The sequence below is a fragment of the Cetorhinus maximus genome, unplaced genomic scaffold (assembly GCF_964194155.1).
Source record: "Cetorhinus maximus unplaced genomic scaffold, sCetMax3.hap1.1 HAP1_SCAFFOLD_609, whole genome shotgun sequence".
NCBI lineage: Eukaryota > Metazoa > Chordata > Chondrichthyes > Lamniformes > Cetorhinidae > Cetorhinus > Cetorhinus maximus.
In genome coordinates, this window is record NW_027596551.1 from 116,207 (window position 1) to 137,500 (window position 21,294).

Consider the following 21,294-nt stretch of genomic DNA (forward strand, 5'->3'; position numbering starts at 1 on the left):
TAGCAGGGATAATCCAGGAAATTACAGGCCGGTGAGCATTACGTCAGTGATAGGGAAATTATTGGAGAAGATTCTTCGTGACAGGATTTGCTACCATTTGGAAGCAAATGGGTGTATTAGTGAGAGGCAGCATGGTTTTGTGAAGGGGAGGTCGTGTCTCACTAACTTGATCGAGTTTTTCGAGGAAGTCATAAAGATGATCGACGATAGAAGGGCAGTGGATGTTATCTACATGGATTTCAGTAAGGCATTTGACAGGGTCCCTCATGGCAGACTGGTACAGAAGGTAAAGTCGCACGGGATCAGAGGTGAGCTGGCAAGATGGATACAGAATTGGCTTGGCCATAGAAGACAGAGGGTAACAGTGGAAGGGTGCTTTTCCGAATGGAGAGCTGTGACAAGTGGTGTTCCGCAGGGATCAGTACTGGGACCTTTGCTGTTTGTAGTATACGTAAATTATTTGGAGGAAAATGTAACTGGGCTAATTAGTAAGTTTGCTGACGACACTAAGGTTGGAGGAGTTGCAGATAGTGAAGAGGATTGTCAAAGGATATAACGGGATATAGATCGGTTGGAGACTTGGGTGGAGAAATGGCGGATGGAGTTTAATCCGGACAAATGCGAGGTAATGCATTTTGGAAGGTCTAATACAGGTAGGAATTATACAGTAAATGACAGAACCCTTGAGTGCATCAACGGGCAGAGGGACCTGAGTGTACAGGTCCACAGGTCACTGAAAGTGGCAACGCAGGTGGATAAGGTAGTCAGGAAGGCGTATGGCATGCTTGCCGGCAGGGCTATTGAGTATAAAAGCTGGGAAGTCATGCTGCAGCTGTATAGAACCTTGGTTAGGCCACATTTGGAATATTGCATGCAATTCCGGTCACCACATTACCAGAAGGATGTGGAGGCGTTGGAGAGGGTGCAGAGGAGGTTTACCAGGATGCTGCCTGGTCTGGAGGTTATTAGCTATGAGGAGAGGTTGGAGAAACTCGGATTGTTCTCACTAGAGCGACAGAGATTGAGGGGCGACTTGATAGAAGTTTACAAAATTATGAGTGGCATGGACAGAGTAGATAGAAGCTTTTTCCCAGGGTGGAAGAGTCAATTACTAGGGGGCATAGATTTAAGGTGAGAGGAGAAAACTTTAGAGGAGATGTGCGGGGCAAGTTTTTTACTCAAAGGGTAGTGAGTGTCTGGAATTCGCTGCCAGAGGAGGTGGTGGAAGCAGGTACGATAGTGGTGTTTAAGAGGCAGCTTGACAAATACATGAATAGGATGGGAATAGAGGGTTACGGACCCCGGAAGTGCAAAATGTTTTAGTTTGACAGGCAATATGATCGGCGCAGGCTTGGAGGACTGAAGGGTCTGTTCCTGTGCTGTACTTTTCTTTGTTCTTTCTTTGTTCTTTGTTAACAAAAGAGGCTCATGGAATATGAGGGTGAGTGTCAGCTTGGATAAAAAATTAGCTTAAGGGCAGAAAACAGCAAGTCAAGGTTAAAAATGGCTGTTTGTTTCAGACTGGACGATGGTAGATTGTGGTGTTCGCCAAGCTTCAGTGCTAGGACCGCTGCTTTTTTGAAAAAGAAATCTATAAATTACTTGATTTTTGGAATATAGAGTAACATTTCAACATTTGCTGATACCACAAACTTGTGGCAGGCAGTGAGGATGATGCCAATCGACTGCAACTGGAATAGGCCAGCAGAATGGGCAGACAAGTTGAAGATGGAATTTAATACAGAAGTGAGAGGTGATGCATTTTGGCAGAAAGGATAGAGAGAGGCAGTCTAGACTAAATGGCACAATTCTAAAGATTGCATGGAACAGAGGGACCTGGGAGTTCATGTGGATTGACCTTTGAAGGTGACAGGGCATATCGAGAGAGTAGCTAGTAAAGCATATGGGATCTTGGGCTTTATAAACAAAGGAATTGAGTACAAAAGCAGGGAAGTTATGCTGAACCTTTATAAAGCTCTGGTTAGGCCCCAACTAGAGTATAGATAGAGGTGTACAAGATGATGACAGGTTTGGTTAAAATAGACAAAGAAAAGCTGTTCCCATTTACTGATGATATAAGAACTAGGGAACACAGATGTAAGGCTTTGGTCAAAAGATAAAGGGGAAATATGGGGAAGAAGATTTTTATACAGCGAATGGTAATAACCTGGAACACTCTGCCCATGAGGATGGTGAAAGCTGAGGTTATGAAAGGTTTCAAAAGGAATTAGATGGTCAAGTAAAGGTAATGAACTTAAAGGGCTGCAGGGATGCTGCAGAGAATGGAACTGAGCCAGCGTGAGCTTGATGTGTTGAATAGCCCCATTCCATGCTATTAAGCTTATAACTGTGAGCTTTCCATTTACCAATGCTAAATTTTGGAGGCTGTTGAAGAATGAAATGGGTGCAAGCTGGAGGAAAAGTTAGAATGAACTCCGTTTGAAGTTAGAATGAAGAGAGGCAGCGGTGCAATTTTGAGACCAGCAAGTGGCAGAAACAGCAGCCTCTCTCCCCGGAATCAGCAATTAGTCCGCGAGCTTGTGAAACACTAACTTTTTTAAAATTTTGAATTAGCTTCCATATTTTGAAGAGGGAGATATTGTTGGGTTTCGTTTGGGATATTTAAGTAGTTAGTTGTTAATTAAAGGTGGGACGAAGATGTCTGGGCAAATCATCTCTCAGAATCACAATTGTTACAGCAGAGGTGGCCATTCAGCCCATCGGTTCTCTGAAGGAACCTTTTCCCCCTTGACCCTGCACATTCTTCTTTTTCAGATAATAACAGAATTTTCTCTTAAATACCTTGTTTGAACCTGCCTCCACCCACTCTCGGGCAAGGCATTCCAAATCTCAACTACTTGCTGCAGTGGGGGGAGGTGGTGGCGTAATGGTAGCGTCACTGGACAAGTAATCCAGAGGCTGATCCCCTCGGTTCAAATCCCACCATGGCAGCTGCTGGTAATTTAATTCAACTAATAAAATCTGGAATTGAAAGCAACGGTGACCATGGAGCTATGGCCAATTGTCGTAAAAACCCATCTGGTTCACTAATAGCCTCCAGGAAAGGAAATCTGCCATCCTTGCCTGGCCTACATGTGACTCCAGACCCAGGGCAATGTGGTTGACTCTTAACTGCCCTCTGTAACGACCTAGCAAGCCACTCAGTTCAAGGGCAATTAGGGATGGGCAGTGAGTGCTGGCTATAATAAGGATTAAAAAAAAGTTAGTCTATACCCTCCCGAATAACACCAGCAATTTGCTCCGCAGGTAAATCAGACCAGGCTCTGTACAGGTCCTATCTCCCCTACAACTGGTCCCAATATCCCAGGAATCTAAAGCCTTCCCTCCTGCACCATCTTTCCAGCCACGCAGCCATTGGCTTTTTTTTCCCCATCTCTATACATACTTGTGAATGATACCGTGAGTAATCCAGAGGTGATTACGTTTGAGGTCCGGTTTGCTAATTTTCTACTTAGGCCACTAAATCCTGACTGCAGGATCACATCCCACTTTCTTCCAGTGTCACTGGTACCAATGTGGACCACAACTGCTGGCTGTTCACCCTCCCTTCTCAGGGTACTCTGCAGCCGTTCAGTGACATCCTTGACCCTGGCACCAGGGAGACAACATAGCATTCTGGATTCACGCCTGTGGGCGCAGAAACCCCTGCCTGTTCCTCTAACTATTGAATCCCCTATCAGTTTTGTTCTTCCAGTTGACTTTGCGCTCCCCTTACAGCTGAGCCACCCGGCTCTGGCTGCACTCCCCAGATGAACCATAACTTACATTATGTTCTGTGCTTTTGGTCTCTGTATATGTCCTATTAGACACAACGGTGCTGCTTCCTCCCATGAGTGCTCTTGCATTCAGAATACTGCCCAATTTTACACTGCCCTATTCCGGAGGTATACATACCCATCTCCTGTCTTTTCCATATAATCAATTTCTCTTGAAGGTAGATTGAAATGCTGGGTGAGATGAGGCAGCTATGAATTTCTTTATTGACGCACTGTGTTTCAGACAGCAGAGGAACAGTCAAAGCAAGTTCACAGAACTACAATTCATGATCGAATGCAAAAAGGGAAAAAGTAAACCCTGTACTCTGTTTCATGGGTTGCTTGACTTGTATTTGACCTTCCTCTTCTTTCAACAACCCCCCATAACCTTTAATATCTCACTCTCCTCCTCACTCCCCGCACCCTTTTAACATCACACCCAGTCTAATCTCACTCTCCTCACTCCCTGCACCCTTTAATAATCAGACCCAGTCTAATCCCACTGTCCTCACTCCCCATACCCTTTAATAATCAGACCCAGCCTAACCCCACTGTCCTCACTCCCCGGACCCTTTAATAACCAGACCCAGCCTAACCCCACACTCCTCACTCCCCACACCCTTTAATAACCAGACCCTGTTTAATCTTACTCTCCTGTCCTGTTGATAGAAAATATACTCAATTTTAGGGCTCTTTAAGGGGCATGACATTCTTTTTAACTAGGCTTTGTGATAGTCTGTGTTTAGGATGAAACCTTCTTTCCTTTTCTGTCCACTGTTATATAAATGAATATTGTGTCACTGTTCTAGCACCCCTAATACTGTTCTTGTTCTGTCTATTTCAGCAGTATTATAGACTCAACAGAATATTCCCAGCCTCCGGGCTTTGGTGGAAGTTCGCAGGTGAGCTGGTGAAGTTATAATGTGTTTGCATATTGCGAGAGTACAACAATCTTTTTTCAGTATGTTTAAAATGCAGTTTGGTCCATGATGCAGGATACTTTCTTGATTGGATCCATTGGGCTTGTTGCTCTGGTCCAGGGTTTGGATCCACTGGGCTTGTTGCTCTGGTCCAGGGTTTGGATCCATTGGGCTTGTTGCTCTGGTCCAGGGTTTGGATCCACTGGGCTTGTTGCCCAGGGTTTGGGTCCATTGGACTTGTTGCTCTGGTCCAGGGTTTGGATCCATTGAGCTTGTTGCTCTGGTCCAGGGTTTGGATCCATTGGGCTTGTTGCTCAGGTCCAGAGTTTTGGTCCGTTGGGCTTGTTGCTTTGGTCCAGGGTTTGGCTCCATTGGGCTTGTTGCCCTGGCCCAGGGTTTGGGTCCATTGGACTTGTTGCTCTGGTCCAGGGTTTGGATCCATTGAGCTTGTTGCTTTGGTCCAGGGTTTGGATCCATTGGGCTTGTTGCTCAGGTCCAGAGTTTTGGTCCATTGGGCTTGTTGCTTTGGTCCAGGGTTTGGCTCCATTGGGCTTGTTGCCCTGGCCCAGGGTTTGGGACCATTGGACTTGTTGCTCTGGTCCAGGGTTTGGATCCATTGAGCTTGTTGCTTTGGTCCAGGGTTTGGATCCATTGGGCTTGTTGCTCTGGTTCAGGGTTTGGCTCCATTGGACTTGTTGCTCTGGTCCAAGGTTTGGGTCCATTGGGCTTGTTGCTCAGGTCCAGAGTTTTGGTCCATTATGCTTTTTGCTGTGGTCCAGGGTTTGGATCCATTGGGATTTTTGCTCTGGCCCAGGCTTTGGATCCACTGGGCTTGTTGCTGTGGTCCAGGGTTTGAATCCACTGGGCTTGTTGCTCTGGTCCAGGGTTTGGATCCACTGGGCTTGTTGCTCTGGTCCAGGGTTTGGATCCACTGGGCTTGTTGCTCTGGTCCAGGGTTTGGATCCACTGGGCTTGTTGCTCTGGTCCAGGGTTTGGATCCATTGTGCTTGTTGCTCGGGTCCAGGGGTTGGATCCATTGGGCTTGCTCCAATCCAGGGTTTGGATCCATTGGGCTTGTTGCTCTGGTCCAGGGTTTGGGTCCATTGGGCTGATGACTTCAGGGTGACCTGTGGGATGTTGCTCAATGATCTGAGGGTTTGGGTCATTGGCATGTTGCAGTAACGTAGCTGGACTACAGGTTGGATGTTGGATTTTGCTGTTTTTTTCTCTGGAGGCTGGGCCATCCGAGCGTTTACTTCCACCCGAAAACACATAGGACCTTGGTTTCTGGTCTCATCCGAAAGACATGCCTCTGATAGTGTAGCACTCCCTCAGTTACTGTGCTGGAGTGATTATGATCTCAACTGTCTAAATTTGGCCTCAAGCCCACACCCTGCTGATTCAGTAGTAAGTGATACACCTGAGCTATAGCTGAAACCTTTAAAAGCATTTGTTCCTTGCAGGATCTTTTAGGAGCCTTATCCTTGTTTTCAAACCCCTTTGTGACCTTGCCTTTCCCTATCTTGGGAAGTTTCTCCAGTCCTTATAACAATCTGCTCTCTGACCCGACCCCTTGACTGTGTGCCCCACCTTCGCCGCACCCCTCCCCACCGCCTCAACATAGAGTACAAAACCAAGGAACTTATTAAGAATTTTTATAAAATATTAGTTTGGTCTGAACTTGAGTGTTGTGTCCAATTCTGAGCACCACACTTCAGGAAGGATGTGAAGACATTAGAGATAGGATTTACAAGAAAGGGTATGAGAGATGTCATTTTGTGGTAAGATTGGAGAAGCTGGGCCTGTTCTCCTTGGAGAAGAAAAGCTTGAGAGGAGATTTGATAGAGGTGTTCAAAATCCTGAAGGGTCTGGGCAGAGCTAGAGAGAAAGTGTTTCCATTGGTGGAAGGGTGATGAACCAGAGGAGATGGATGCCAGCTGTGTTCAGTAGGGAGCACTCTCGCCTCGGAGTCACAGTTCTGGGTTCAAGCCCCACTCCGGAGCTTGAGTATAAAAGTCAAGGCTGACCCTCCAGTGTAGCACTGAGAGAGTGCTGCACTGTTCGAGGTTCTGTTGTTTGGATGAGATGTTAAACCAAGGCCCCAGCTGCCGCCTTAGGTGGTTGTAAAAGATCCCATGGCACTATTCTAAACAAAAACAGCAGAATTATTCCTCCTGTTTAGGCCTATAGTTATCCATCAATCAACATCACAAAGAAGATGATCAAGTCATTATCACATTGCTGTTTGTGGGATCTTGTTGTGTGCAAATTTCCTGTCCATTTCCCACAATACAACAGTGACTACATTTCAAAAGTAGTTTGTGCAGTATTTTGAGAAATCCATTGGCCATCAAAGGCGTTATGTAAATGCAAACCTGTCCTTCCTTTGACCCACCCACAAAAGTGACATGCGAATAATCTTTTTATGAAGTGTGTGGCTAGAATCAGGAGTGCACCATTTGAGAATGTGTTGGAGGCTGATGGATTTGAAACTTTCCAAAGGGAATTGCTTAATTTTCTAAAGTGTAAGGATTAATGAGCTGATTCTCTTTTCTCTTCGATGCCTTTGAAATGATGAAAGGTTTTGACCAGGTGGATACAGAGGGTATATTTTCAATTGTGATGAAGAGCAGAACTAGAGGCCGTCGATACAAGATAGCCACCAAAAAATCCAATGGGGTATTCAGAGACTGGGGAGAATGTGGAACTCGCTACCACACAGAGTGGTTGAAGCAAATCATATAGATACGTTTAAGGGGCAACTAGATAAGTATATGAGGGAAAAGGGAATAGAGGCTTACGATGCTTGATCTAGATAAGGAAAGATGGGAGGAGGCTCAAGAGGGGCATAAACGCCTGCATGGACTGGTTGGGCCGAATGACTTGTTTCTGTGCCATATATCCTATGACCTGCTTTTTATTGTCTGAATGGATGGTGTTTGACAAATGTGTTGTATGTGTGCAGGGAAAGAGACAAACATGGTACAATAACACACTGGCCTCCAGACGCAAGCGGTTAACTGCTCACTTTGAGGATCTTGAGCAGTGCTATTTCTCGACCAGGTTATCCCGTTTGTCAGGTAAAGATGCCTTCGTCCCTTTGACAATAAAGGTTTAAGTTAACTGTGTATCGTAATCTTGGGTTTCTGTTTGAATGCTGCACCCTGCTTTGCTCGCTTTTACGTGTCCTACAAGTAACAAGTTGGGGGAAGGCCAGTTTTAATAAGATCAGATATGATTTGCCCAGAGTGGATTGGGAGCAGCTACTTTTAGGTAAATCTGCATCAGAGCAGTGGGACTCATTCAAGAAGGAAATAGTGAGAGTACAGGGCCAACATATTCTAGTAAAGACAAAGGGTGGGACCAACAAATCCAGGGAATCCTGGATGTCGAGGGATTTACAGGATTGGATAAAAAGAAAAAGGGAGGCTTATGGTAGATACCGAGGGCTTGAAACAGTGGAAGCCTTAGAGTAGTATAGAATGTGTAGGGGGGAAACTTAAAAAGGAAATTAGGAGAGCAGAAAGGGGGCATGAAAAAACATTGGCAAGTAAAATAAAGGAAAATCCAAAGTTAATTTACAAGTACATAAGAGTAAGAGGATAACTAGGGAAAGAGTAGGACCCATTAAGGACCATAGTGGTAATTTGTGTGTGGAGCTTGAAGACGTAGGTAGGGTTCTAAATGAATACTTTGTGTCGGTGTTCACAAGTGAGAGGGACGACGTGGGTATGGAAATCAGGCAGAAGGACTGTGATATAATTAAAGAAATTAGCATAGAAAAGGAGGAGGTTCTAAGTGGTCTGGCAGGCTTAAAAGTAGATAAATCTCCAGGCCCGGATGAAATGTATCCCAGGCTGTTGAGTGAGGCAAGGGAGGAGATAGCAGAGGCACTGGCAATAATTTTCAATACCTCTCTGGCCACAGGAGAAGTGCCAGAGGACTGGAGGACAGCCAATGTGGTACCTTTACTCAAGAAGGGAGGAAGGGATAAACCAGGGAACTACAGGCCAGTCAATCTAACCTCAGTGGTGGGGAAACTATTGGAAGCAATTCTGAGGGACAGAATTAACCTACACTTGGAGAGGCAGGGATTAATCAAGGACAGTCAGCATGCTTTTGTTAAGGAGAAGTCATGTCTGACCAATTTGATGGAATTTTTTGAAGAGGTGACCAGGTGTGTAGATGAGGGCAATGCATTTGACGTAGCCTACTTGGACTTCAGCAAGGCTTTTGATAAGGTCCCACATGGGAGACTGATAATGAAGGTAAGAGCCCATGGGATCCAAGGCAATTTGGCAAATTGGATCCAGAATTGGCTGAATGGCAGGAAGCAGAGGATGATGGTCGAGGGGTGTTTTTGTGACTGGATGCCTGTGTTTAGTGGGGTTCCACAAGGATCGGTGTTGGGTCCCTTGCTCTTTGTGATATATATAAACGATTTAGACTTGAATGTCGGAGGGTTGATCAATAAGTTCGCGGATGACACGAAAATTGGTGGGGTGGTAAATAGTGAGGAGGATAGCCTTAGACGACAGGAGGATATAGACGGGCTGGTCAGATGGACTGATCAGTGGCAAATGGAATTTAATCCGGATAAGTGTGAGATGATGCACTTGGGCAGGACAAACAAGGCACGGGAATACACGATGAATGGTAGGACCCTGGGAAGTACCGAGGATCAGAGGGACTTTGGTGTACATACCTACCGGTCCCTTAAGGACAGGTAGATAAGGTGGTTAAAAAGGCATATGGGATACTCGCCTTTATTAGCCGAGGCATAGAATATAAGAGCAGGGAGGTTATGCTGGAACTGTATAAAACGCTGGTTAGGCCACTAGTGTATTGCGTGCAGTTCTGGAATCCGCATTATAGGAAGGATGTGATTGCACTAGAGAGAGTGTAGAGGAAATTTACCAGGATGTTGCCTGGGCTGGAGAGGTTTAGTCATGAGGGTGGATTGGATAGACTGGGGTTATTTTCCCTGGAGCAGAGGAGATTGAGGACAGACATGATTGAGGTGTATAAAATTATGAGGGGCATAGATAGGGTAGACAGGAAGGAACTTTTCCCCTTGATGGAGGGATCAATAACCAGGGGGCATAGATTTAAGGTAAGGGGCAGGAGGTTTAGAGGGGATGTGAAGAAGAATTTTTTCACCCAGAGTGTGGTGGGAACCTGGAACTCACTGCCTGAAAGGGGGTAGAGGCAGAAACCCTCAACATTTAAGAAGCATTTGGATGTGCACTTGCGATGCCATGGCATACAAGGCTATAGGCCTAGTGCTGGAAAATGGGATTAGAATAGTTAGGTACTTGATGGACTGGCGCAGACTCGATGGGCCGAAGGGCCTTTTCTGTGCTGTAGACCTCTGATTCAAAAACATTCGTGCCACACAAGTGCCAGGCAATGACCACCTCCAACAACAGAGACTCTGACCATCATCCCTTGTCATTCAATGGCATTACCATCGCTGAATTCCCTCCTGTCAACACCCTGGGGGTTTCCATTGACCAGAAACTGAACTGGACTAGCCTTATAAATACTGTGGCTACAAGAGCAGGTCAGAGGCTAGGAATTGTGTGACGAGTAACTCACCTCCTGACTCCCCAAAGCCTGACCACCATCGACAAGGCACAAGTCAGGAGTGATGGAATAGTCACCACTTGCCTGGATGAGTACAGCTCCAACAATATTCAAGAAGCTTGATACTGTCTAGGCCAGCAGCCCATTTGATTGGCAACCAATCCACAAACATTCACTCCCTCCACCACCGACGCACAGTGGCAACAGTGTGTACCATCTACAAGGTGCACTGCAGGAATTCACCAAGGCTCCTTCGATAGCACCTTCCAAACCCATGACCGCTACCATCTAGAAGGACAAAGGCAGCAGATACATGGGAACAGCACCACTTCGAAGTTTCCCTCCAAGTCACTCACCATCCTGACTTAGAAATATATCGCCGTTCCTTCACTGTCGCTGGGTCAAAATCCTGGAACTCCCTCCCAAACAGCACTGTGGGTGTACCTACACCACATGGACTGCCGCGGTTCAAGAAGGCAGCTCACCACCACCTTCTGAAGGGCAGTTAGTGATGGGTAATAAATACTGGCCTAACCAATGCCCACATCCTGTGAAAGAATAAAAAAAACTTTGCTTAACGCTGCAAGGTTGCTGGCAGTGGAAGTGACCTTTGTTTTTAGGTCTTTACAAGTGAATTTACTGGAAAAGTTAGAGGCTTGGTTGGTAAAGCAAGATTCTGATGATCTGTCTTCTCATTGTAGTCACTTGTATTTGTTCTGTTACATGGATCTTCCTGGAGCTGCTATCTCTGTTGTGTTGTGCAATGGTTAGCTGCTTGTTTGGGGCAGCTGGGTTCTCTCGTTCTGCGTAATGGGGACTTGGCTGCTGACTGCCTTCTCCCCCTGCAGTGTTGTAGGGGTTGACTGTGTGTACATTGATGTCACACCACGTCAGGCACAGAATTTGAACTGACTCATTCCATTACTAACTGCAGATGAAACAAGATCAGTAAATCAGCTGGAAGAATTTCAGGAGTGCCTTTCAAAGTTTACACGATACAGCTCTGTGAGGCCCCTGGCCACCCTCTCCTACGCCAACGACTTGTACAACGGCTCAAGTATTGTATCCAGGTGAGATGGTGCAATGAGGAAAGAGATTGTTTCTGGGTGTGATCCCTCTCCCTGTGGAGGTCTTGTATCTGGGATGGAATGAATCCTTAGAGTCATGGGACCTGAAGTTAGCATTCTCAGTGCCAACACATGTCAGGATAGAGGCACTGCCTGATTCCTGTTGTTTACAGATGCTGTCTGATCCTTGCGGATCATAGATCCACAAGGTTAATGACCCTGTTCATGTAGAGCACACAGGCCTCCTCCAACATCCCTCTACTTTCGGCCAGCTGAGTGGGGCAGCACTTAGTTTGTTCCTTCTTACCTATCCAGTCATAGCCAGAGAGTCACCTGCAGTGACTTCTCTCCCCGTCCCTGCACCGTTCCCTCTGGTGTCCCCCAAGGATCTTTCCTTAACCCCCTCCTCGTTCCCATCGACACCCTGCCCCTGGGCAACATCATCTGAAAGCACAGTGTTTGTTTCCAAGTGTACACTAAGGGCACTGAGCTCCACCACCTATCTCCATTTTGCCACTATCTCTAAATTACCAGAATGCTTCTCTGACATTCCAGTTCTGGATAAGTAGAAATTGCTAACAATTTGGAATAAATCCATTGCTTTCATTCCCTTGCATAAACTCTGTTCCCAAGCCATGGATGCTATTCCTCTCCCTGGCAACTGTCCGAGGCTGAAGTAGGTTATTCTCAAATTTGACCTTAGATGAGCTTCTCACCACATGTCCATGCCATCACTAAGACCACCTGTTTTCAACTCCATAACATGGCCAAACTCTGTCCCGCCTCAGATCTCCTGCCGAAACCATTCATTCATGCCTTTGTTACCTCTTGAATTGACAATTCCCACACTTTACCCTTTGTAAGCTTGACATCATTGAAATTCTGCTGCCTGTCTCTTTAACTCACAGCCAGTCCCGTTCCCCCATCACACCTGTACTCACCGACCAACACTGGCCCCCAGCTAAGCATCGCCTCAGTTTCAAAATTTTCATCTCTATTTTCACATCTTTGCATGGCCTTGCCCCTCTCTATCTCTAATCTTCTCCAGCCCCATAACCCACTGTGCTTCTCCTATTCAAGCCTTTTTTAAATATTCTTTCATGGGGGGTCGGTGTCGCTGGCACCATTGCTGTTGCCCATCCCAAATTGCCCTTGAACTGAGTGGCTTACTGGGCCATTCCAGAGAAATGGAATTATTTCCATTTCTCCTGTGTCAAATTCTGTTGAAGAATGCTCCCTGTGCGGTGCCTCAGCTTTAACAAAGGTATGACGCCTGATATTGAATTCCAGAGGGCAGTTAGGAATCAGCCACATTGCTGTGGGCCTGGAGTCACATGTAGGCCAGACTGGGTAAGGACGGCAGATTTCCTTCCCTAAAGGAAAAGTGAACCAGATGGTTTTTTACAACAATCGATAGTTTCATGGTCACCATTACTGAGACGAGCTTTCAATTCCAGATTTAACTGAATTTCAATTCCACCAGCTGCCGTGGTGAGATTTGAATCTGTGCCCCCAGAGCATTAGCCTGGGCCCCTGAATTACTTGTCCGGTGACATGGTCACTACACCACCGTCTCCCCCTTAACAATTCCTGGTTTTAATGTCCCTCTGTTTGGTGGCCGTCCCTTCAGCTGACTTGGCTCTATGTTCTGAAATTTCCTCCCTAAGCCCCTCGGTGTCTCAAGTCCTTTAAGACCCTCTTCAACATCTCCCTCTGACCAGCTGCTCTAATATCTCAATTTCTACCTGTGTCTTGCTCCCTGTGGAGTGCCTCAGCTTTAACAAAGATATGATGGCGATATAGAAATACAAGTACCTGTTGACCCTTCTTGATCACTGCTGATTCTTTCACTTCACCCACAAGAATTTCTTGATGAAACTGGTGCCTTTTGCCTTGCAGCATTGAATTTGACAGAGATTGTGATTTCTTTGCCATCGCTGGTGTGACAAAGCGGATCAAGGTGTTTGAGTACGGGACCGTGATCCAGGATGCTGTGGACATTCATTATCCAGTCAATGAAATGACCTGCAACTCCAAAATCAGGTCAGCACCTTCATTAATACAAAAGCAAAATACTGTGGATGCAGGAAATCTGAAATAAAAGCAGACAGTGCTGGAAATATGCAGCAGGTTAGGCAGCATGTGTGAAGAAACAGAGTTAACGTTTCGGCTAAGTGAATTGAAACCACTTTCGAAATGTGATAGGTCTTGAGCAAGTGAAAGGGACGAGGGTGGGAAGAAGAACAAAAGGAAAGATCTGTGATAGGGTAGAGCTCAGCAGAGCTGGAATAACAGAATGTTTCATGGTGAAAAGGCTAAGGGAGTGATGATGGGTCAAGTAAAGAAAAAAAAGATGTGTCCAGAGGAGGTGTGAATGGCAGGATTGCTGCCGCCAGAATACAAAGCAAATGAAATGTTAGAAAAACGAGAAAAAAAAGCCAAAACCAGCACGGAAGCACAAAAGAAAATTGGGATCAGAGATTAGGATCTGAAATTTTTGAACTCCATGTTGAATCCAGAATGCTACAAAAAGTCTGGATGAAAAATGAGTACTCTACCTCGAGCTGAAAGGTCAGAGTAAAGCTCCTCCTGTCCCATCAAACACTCCCAGGACAGGTACAGCATGGGGTTAGATACAGAGTAAAACTCCTCCTACACTGTCCCATCAAACCCTCCCAGGACAGGTACAGCACGGTGTTAGATACAGAGTAAAGCTCCTCCTACACCATACCCATCAAATGCTCCCAGGACAGGTACAGCACGGAGCTAGATACAGAGTAAAGCTCCTTCTACACTGTCCCCATCAAATACTCCCAGGACAGGTACAGCACAGGGTTTTGTTTTTTTATTCATTCATGGGATGTGGGCTTCGGTAGCTCGGCCAGCATTTATTGCCCACCCCTAGTTGCTCTTGAGAAGGTGGTGGTGAGCTGCCTTCTTGAACCGCTGCAGTCCATTTGGTGTCAGTGCACCCACAGTGCTGTTAGGGAGGGAGTTCCAGGATTTTGATTCAGCGGCAGTGAAGGAACAGCTGATATATTTCCAAGTCAGGATGGTGAGTGACTTGGAGCGAAACTTCCAGGTTCCCATCCATCTGCTGCCCTTGTCCTTCTAGTTGATAGTGCTTGAGGGTTTGGAAGGTGCAGTTTAAGGAGCCTTGGTGTGAATTCCTGCAGTGCATCTTGTAGAAGGTACACACTGCTGCTACTGTGCGTCGGTGGTGGAGGGAGTGAATGTTTGTGGATGTGCCAGTCAAGCGGGCCGCTTTGTCCTGGATGGTGTCCAGTTCCTTGACTGTTGTGGGAGCTGCACTCATCCAGACAAGTGGGGAGTATTCCATCACACTCCTGAATTGTGCCTTGTAGATGGTGGACAAGCTTTTGGGAGTCAGAAGATGAGTTACTCATCACACGATTCCTAGCCTCTGACCTGCTCTTGTAGCCACAGTATTTGTATGGCTAGTCCAGTTCAGTTTCTGGTCAATGGAACCATCAGGCTGCTGATAGTGGGGGATTCAGTGATGGTAATGCCATTGAATGTCAAGGGACAATGGTTAGATTCTGTCTCTTTTGAGATGGCCATTGCCTGCCACTTGTGTGGCGCAAATGTTATTTACCACTTGTCAGCCCAAGCCTGGATATTGCCCAGGTCTTGCTGCATTTGGACATGGACTGCTTCAGTATCTGAGGAGTCGCGAATGATGCTGAACATTGTGTAATCATCAGCGAACATCCCCACTCTGACCTTATGATGGAAGGAAGGTCATTGTTGAAGCAGATGAAGATGGTTGGGCCGAGGACACTATCCTGACACATCCTGTGGTGATGTCCTGGAGCTGAGATGATTGACCTCCAACAACCACAACCATCTTCCTTTGTGCTAGGTATGACTCCAACCAGCCAAGAGTTTTCACTTGATTCCCATTGATTCCAGTTTTGCTAGGCTCCTTGTTGCCACACTCAGTCAAATACGGCCTTGATGTCAGGGACAGTCACTCTTACTTCATCTCTTGAGTCCAGCTTTTTTGTCTATGTTTGGACCAAGGCTGCAATGAGTTCAGGAGCTGAGTGGCCCTGGCGGAACCCAAACTGGACGTCAATGAGCAAGTGCCTCTTGACAGCACAGTTGATGACCCCTTCCATTACTGATGTACCGCCCTCCCTCAGCTGATGAATCAGTGCCCCTCCATGTTGAACAACCACTTGGAAGAAGCACTGAGAGTGGCAAGGGTGCAGAATGTACTCTGGGTCGGGGACTTCAATGTTCATCACCAAGAGTGGCTCGGTAGCACCACGACTGACCGAGCTGGCCGAGTCCTAAAGGACATAGCTGCTAGACTGGGTCTGCAGCTGGTGGTGAAGGAACTAACAAGAAGGAAAAACATACTTGACCTCATCCTCATCAACCTGCCTGCCCATGACAGTACTCTCCAGTGATGGTACAGGAGAGTAGACTGATTGGGCAGTAATTGGCTGGGTTTGATTTGTCCTGCATTTTGTGTATGGGACATAGCTGGGCAATTTTGCACATAGCTGGGTAGATTCCAGTGTTGTAGCTGTACTGGAACAGCTTGGCTAGGGGCATGGCAAGTTCTGGAGCACACGTCTTCAGTACTATTGCCAGATTAGTACTGGCAATAGTACTGAATTGTACTTCATAGCCCATAGCTTTTGTAGTATCCAATGCCTTCAGCTGTTTCTTGATATCACATGGAGTGAATCGAATTGGCTGACAACTGCTATCTTTGATGCTGGGGACTTCCGGAGGAGGCTGAGATAGATCATCCGCTCGGCACTTCTGGCTGAAGATTGTAGCAAAAGCTTCAGCCTTATCTCTTACGCTGATGTGCTGGGCCCCTCCATCATTGAGGATGGGGATATTTGTGGAGCTGCCTCCTCCAGTGAGTTGTTTAATTGTCGTCCACCATTCACGACTGGATGTGGCAGGACTGCAGAGCTTAGATCTGATCCGTTGGGTCTGAGATCACTTAGCCCTGTCTATCACTAACTGCTTATGCTGTTTGGCACGCATGTTGTAGTCCTGTCTTATAGGTTCACCAGGTTGCCACCTCATTTTTAGTTATGCCTGGTGCTGCTCCTGGCATGTCCTCCTGCACTCTTCATTGAACCAGGGTGGAGGATATGCCAGGCCATGAGGTTACAGATTGCGTTCGAGTACAATTCTGCTGCTGCTGATGGCCCATGGCGCCTCATGGATGCCCAGTCTTGAATTGCTAGATCTGTTCAAAATCTATCATATTTAGCACGGTGGTAGTGCCACACAACATGATGGAGGGTATCCTCAATGTGAAGGCCGGACTTCATCTCCACAAGGACTCTGCGGTGGTCACTCCTAACGATACTGTCATGGGCAGGCAGGTTGGTGTGGATGAGGTCAAGTATGTTTTTCCTTTTTATTAGTTCCCTCACCACCTGCCACAGACCCAGTCTAGCAGCTATGTCCTTTAGGGCTCGGTCAGTAGTGGTGCTACCAGGTCACTCTTGGTGACAAACATTGAAGTCCCCGACCCAGAGTACATTCTGCACCCTTGCCACTCTCAGTGCTTCCGCCAAGTGGTTGTTCAACATGGAGGAGCACTGATTCACCAGCGGAGGGAGGGCTGTACATGGTAATCAGCAGGAGGTTTCCTTGCCCATGTTTGACCTGATGCCATGAGAAATCATGGGGTCCAGAGTCAATATTGATAACCCCCAGGGCAACTCCCTCCCAACTGTTTACCACTGTGCTGCTACCTCTGTTGGGTCTGTCCTGCCAGTGGGACAGGACATACCCAGGGATGGTGATGGTGGTGTCTGGGATATTATCTGTAAGATATGATTCCGTGATTGTGACTATGCCAGGCTGTTGCTTGACTAGCCTGTGAGACAGCTCTCCCAATTTTAGCACTAGCCCCCATATGTTAGTAAAGAGGACTTTGCATGGTCGACAGGGCTGAGTTTGCTGTTGTCTTTTCTGGTACCTAGGTCGATGCCGGGTGATCCATCAGGTTTCATTCCTTTTTTTGTTTCGATACAGTGTAATCCTCCCTCTACACTGTCCCATCAAACACTCCCAGGACAGGTACAGCACGGGGTTAGATACAGAATAAAGCTCCCTCTACACCGTCCCCATCAAACACTCCCAGGACAGGTACAGCACGGGGTTAGATACAGAGTAAAGCTCCCTCTACACTGTCTCCATCAAACACTCCCAGGACAGGTACAGCACGGAGTTAGATACAGAGTAAACCTCCCTATACACTGTCCCCATCAAACACATTCAGGGAAGTTATAGCTGATCCAATGTTCCCTTAGAGACGATATTCTCCATTCCTGGCAGTGGCCCGGCAATCACTTCACTGCACCCTGTCCCGTGTGGTCAGATCATTCCTGTGGTATGGTGAACAGAACTGTCTGCACTACACCACGCTGTGGTCTAACCAGGGTGTTGTACATTTCTAGCATAGTCTCCCTGCTCTTTCTTCAGCTAATCAAGGAAAGTATCCCCTCGGCCTTTTTAATCATCATATCCACCCATCCAGCCACCTTAAGAGATTGTAGCCTGTCCACACTCCTCAGTGCTCCGACACCCCCTCCCCCCCCCCGCACTCCCTCCTGTCACCCCCTCCCCCCCATCGCTCCCTCCTGTAACCCCCTCCCCCCGTCGCTCCCTCCTGTCACCCCCTCCACCCCGTCGCTCCCTCCTGTCACCCCCTCCCCCCCGTCGCTCCCTCCTGTCACCCCCTCCCCACCGTCGCTCCCTCCTGTCACCCCCTCCCATCACTCCCTCCTGTCCCTCCCTCCTGTCACCCACCCCCCGTCGCTCCCTCCTGCCAGCCCGCCCCCCATCGCTCCCTCCTGTCACTCTCCCCCCTCCCCCCATCGCTCCCTCCTGTCACCCCGCCCCCCCGTCGCTCCCTCCTGTCACCCCCCCCGCGTCACTCCCTCCTGTCACCCCCTTCCCCCCCGTCGCTCCCTCCTGTCACCCCCTCCCGTCGCTCCCTCCTGTCCCTCCCTCCTGTCACCCACCCCCCGTCGCTCCCTCCTGTCAGCCCGCCCCCCATCGCTTCCTCCTGTCACTCTCCCCCCCCACATCGCTCCCTCCCACCCCCCGTCGCTCCCACCTGTCACCGCCACCCCCCCCACCCCCAAACCCTGTCGCTCCCTCCCGACCCTCACTCCTTGCTTTGACTCACTCCCCACCCCCGTCACTCTGCTCCCCATCCCCCCTGTCACTGCGCTGCCACCCCGCACTGACTACAAAGCGGGCAGGTTATGTTACAATGCAGAGAATTGTGCTTCGCTCCCATCGGGTGTAGCTGCATTCACGCCTGCGCATTGCCCCTCAGGAAGAATATATTGGCTATGGACTGGGTGCAGGGTCAATTCAGCAGACTGTTACCAGGGCGAAAAGGTTGAATTATTAAGACTTTCATATTCCTTCCAATATTGAAGGTGAAAGGGTGATGTAGTTGAGGTATTTAAGGTAATTAAACAGTTGATTGGTTCTTGGTAAAGTTTCCCTCTGTAATCTTCCACCAGGGAATTTTCCCAGGAGGAGACACAATGAGCGTAGCCGATGGTCACGCTAGTTAAACAAAGTTCAGCAACTTTTCCTTAAATGAATCCTTAGGGGACATGGAGATTGAGGTTTGTGGAAGATAGTTCCAGACTTGAACTGTTCTTGAGGAAAACAGAGTTAGCAGCGGAAGCATGTTGGGGTGGGTATAGTAGGAGCTGTTGGTGATGAACTCTTGGGGCTTGGTCACCTTTGGGATTGATGGAGCTGCTGAGAAATATTTGATTGTCTATTCAAAATGTAATAGAGGCACATCAACCTTGGGGGCCTTTGTTTGGTTGTGGAGACTGTCTCATGACATGACCATCTGGGAGAGACTAGTATCTTGCGAGTAATTGTTTGTAATGAATCGAGCAGCCTGGCATGGAACTGCCTCAAGGAGGGTATATGTTTTGAACAGGGTTTGGGTCCCAAGCTGCTACACCATAGTCTCGGTGTGGTCTAACTAGGTAGGAAAAAATCTACCCTCGAAGATGAGTCCAGTGAAATGGTCATGACCTTCAAATTATCCAGACCATTCAGTGGTGAGAGCAGAAGGCACTTCTTCAGAAAAGGGGATTGGAAATCATGACTAAGATCAGCACATTTCTGTTGGGCAAAGGTATTGAGGGATCATGGAACAAAGGCAGAAAAATGAAGCTGAGGTATAGGTCAGCCATGATTGAACTGAAGAGCTGCACAGTTTCGAGGAGCTGAATGGCCTCTTGTTCCGAGGTTGTGTCACAGCTGTTGATCTACAGTGTTGAAATGTGTTGTGAGGGCGATCTAAAGCGAGAAGCTAGTAATGATGTGTTTCGCTGATTGAATTGCAGCTGTATCAGCTGGAGCAGTTACCACAAGAACCTGTTAGCAAGTAGTGACTACGAAGGGACAGTCATTCTCTGGGATGGATTCACAGGGCAGAGATCAAAAGTCTACCAGGTACAGTAATCTCTACAAGGTATTGATGAGAATTTCCCAGGGCCATTCTCTCTCATTTCAACAGAACTCAAGCTGCTGAGTACGTTAACATGGGGACATGCTGCTGAGCGTTTCACCTTCACCTGACTCTTCATTATTAACTCAGCATCATTGATGCAGTGAAGAAAGGTCTCACCAAGAATGTACTGGTTGGTACTTAATCCTATTTGGGAAACAGTCTCACCCTCTTAGACCCAGATATTCACTGAATTGAAAAAGGAATCATTTGAACAGAAAGATTTGCGCACTTGGAGTACGATTAAGTAAATGTGTCAAACGAGGATGACACTTGTATTGTTAAACTATAGTGAAGGTCCATTTCACATGAGAAATCCATAATCTTAGCAAAGAGGAGAGAATGGAATGAGATGAGTCTCAGTGACGGAGAAGGGGACGAGATGAATCTCGGTAACGGAGAAGGGGACGGGCTGGGTCTTGGTGATGGAGGAGGGGACGGGCTGGGTCTTGGTGACGGAGAAGGGGACGGGATGAGTCTCGGTGACGGAGAAGAGGGCGGGATGAGTCTCAGTGACGGAGAAGGGGGCGGGATGAGTCTCGGTGACGGAGAAGGGGGCGGGATGAGTCTCGGTGACGGAGAAGGGGGCGGGATGAGTCTCGGTGACGGAGAAGGGGGCGGGATGAGTCTCGGTGACGGAGAAGGGGGCGGGATGAGTCTCAGTGACGGAGAAGGGGATGGGCCGGGTCTCGGTGACGGAGAAGGAGACGGTCTGCGTCTCAGTGATGAAGAAGGGTGCGGGATGAGTCTCGGCGACAGAGAAGGGGGCGGGATGAGTCTCAGTGGCGGAGAAGGGGACGGGCTGGGTCTCGGTGACGGAGAAGGGGACGGTCTGCGTCTCAGTGATGAAGAAGGGTGCGGGATGAGTCTCGGTGACAGGGAAGGGGGCGGGATGAGTCTCGGTGACAGAGAGGGGGACGGGCTGGGTCTTGGTGACGGAGAAGGGGACGGTCTGCGTCTCAGTGATGAAGAAGGGTGCGGGATGAGTCTCGGTGACAGAGAAGGGGGCGGGATGAGTCTCAGTGACGGAGAAGGGGACGGGCTGGGTCTCGGTGACGGGATGATTCTCGGTGACAGAGAAGGGGGCGGGATGAGTCTCGGTGACGGAGAGGGGGACGGGCTGGGTCTCGATGACGGAGAAGGGGACAAGCTGGGTCTCAGTGATGAAGAAGGGTGCGGGATGAGTCTCGGTGACAGAGAAGGGGGCGGGATGAGTCTCAGTGACGGAGAAGGGGACGGGCTGGGTCTCGGTGACAGGATGATTCTCGGTGACAGAGAAGGGGACGGGCTGGGTCTCGATGACGGAGAAGGGGACGGGCTGGGTCTTGGTGACAGATTTGGGGACGGGCTGGGTCTCGGTGATGGAGAGGGGAACGGGCCGGGTCTCGGTG

At 48.1% G+C, this 21,294-nt stretch overlaps 1 protein-coding gene across 2 annotated transcripts in view; it reads left to right on the forward strand.

The window, feature by feature from the left end:
• The window catches only part of cop1 (COP1 E3 ubiquitin ligase), a 147,337-nt gene that overhangs the window by 93,048 nt on the left and 32,995 nt on the right, over window positions 1–21,294 (forward strand). Inside the window, exons 8-12 of one of the 2 annotated variants that reach the window (XM_078535713.1) lie at window positions 4,621–4,678; window positions 7,662–7,776; window positions 11,217–11,352; window positions 13,249–13,392; window positions 19,740–19,848. In XM_078535713.1, the coding sequence (XP_078391839.1) occupies window positions 4,621–4,678; window positions 7,662–7,776; window positions 11,217–11,352; window positions 13,249–13,392; window positions 19,740–19,848 (562 nt within the window). The remainder of the gene's footprint in view (window positions 1–4,620; window positions 4,679–7,661; window positions 7,777–11,216; window positions 11,353–13,248; window positions 13,393–19,739; window positions 19,849–21,294) is intronic. The other variant, XM_078535714.1, reaches the window with a different exon arrangement.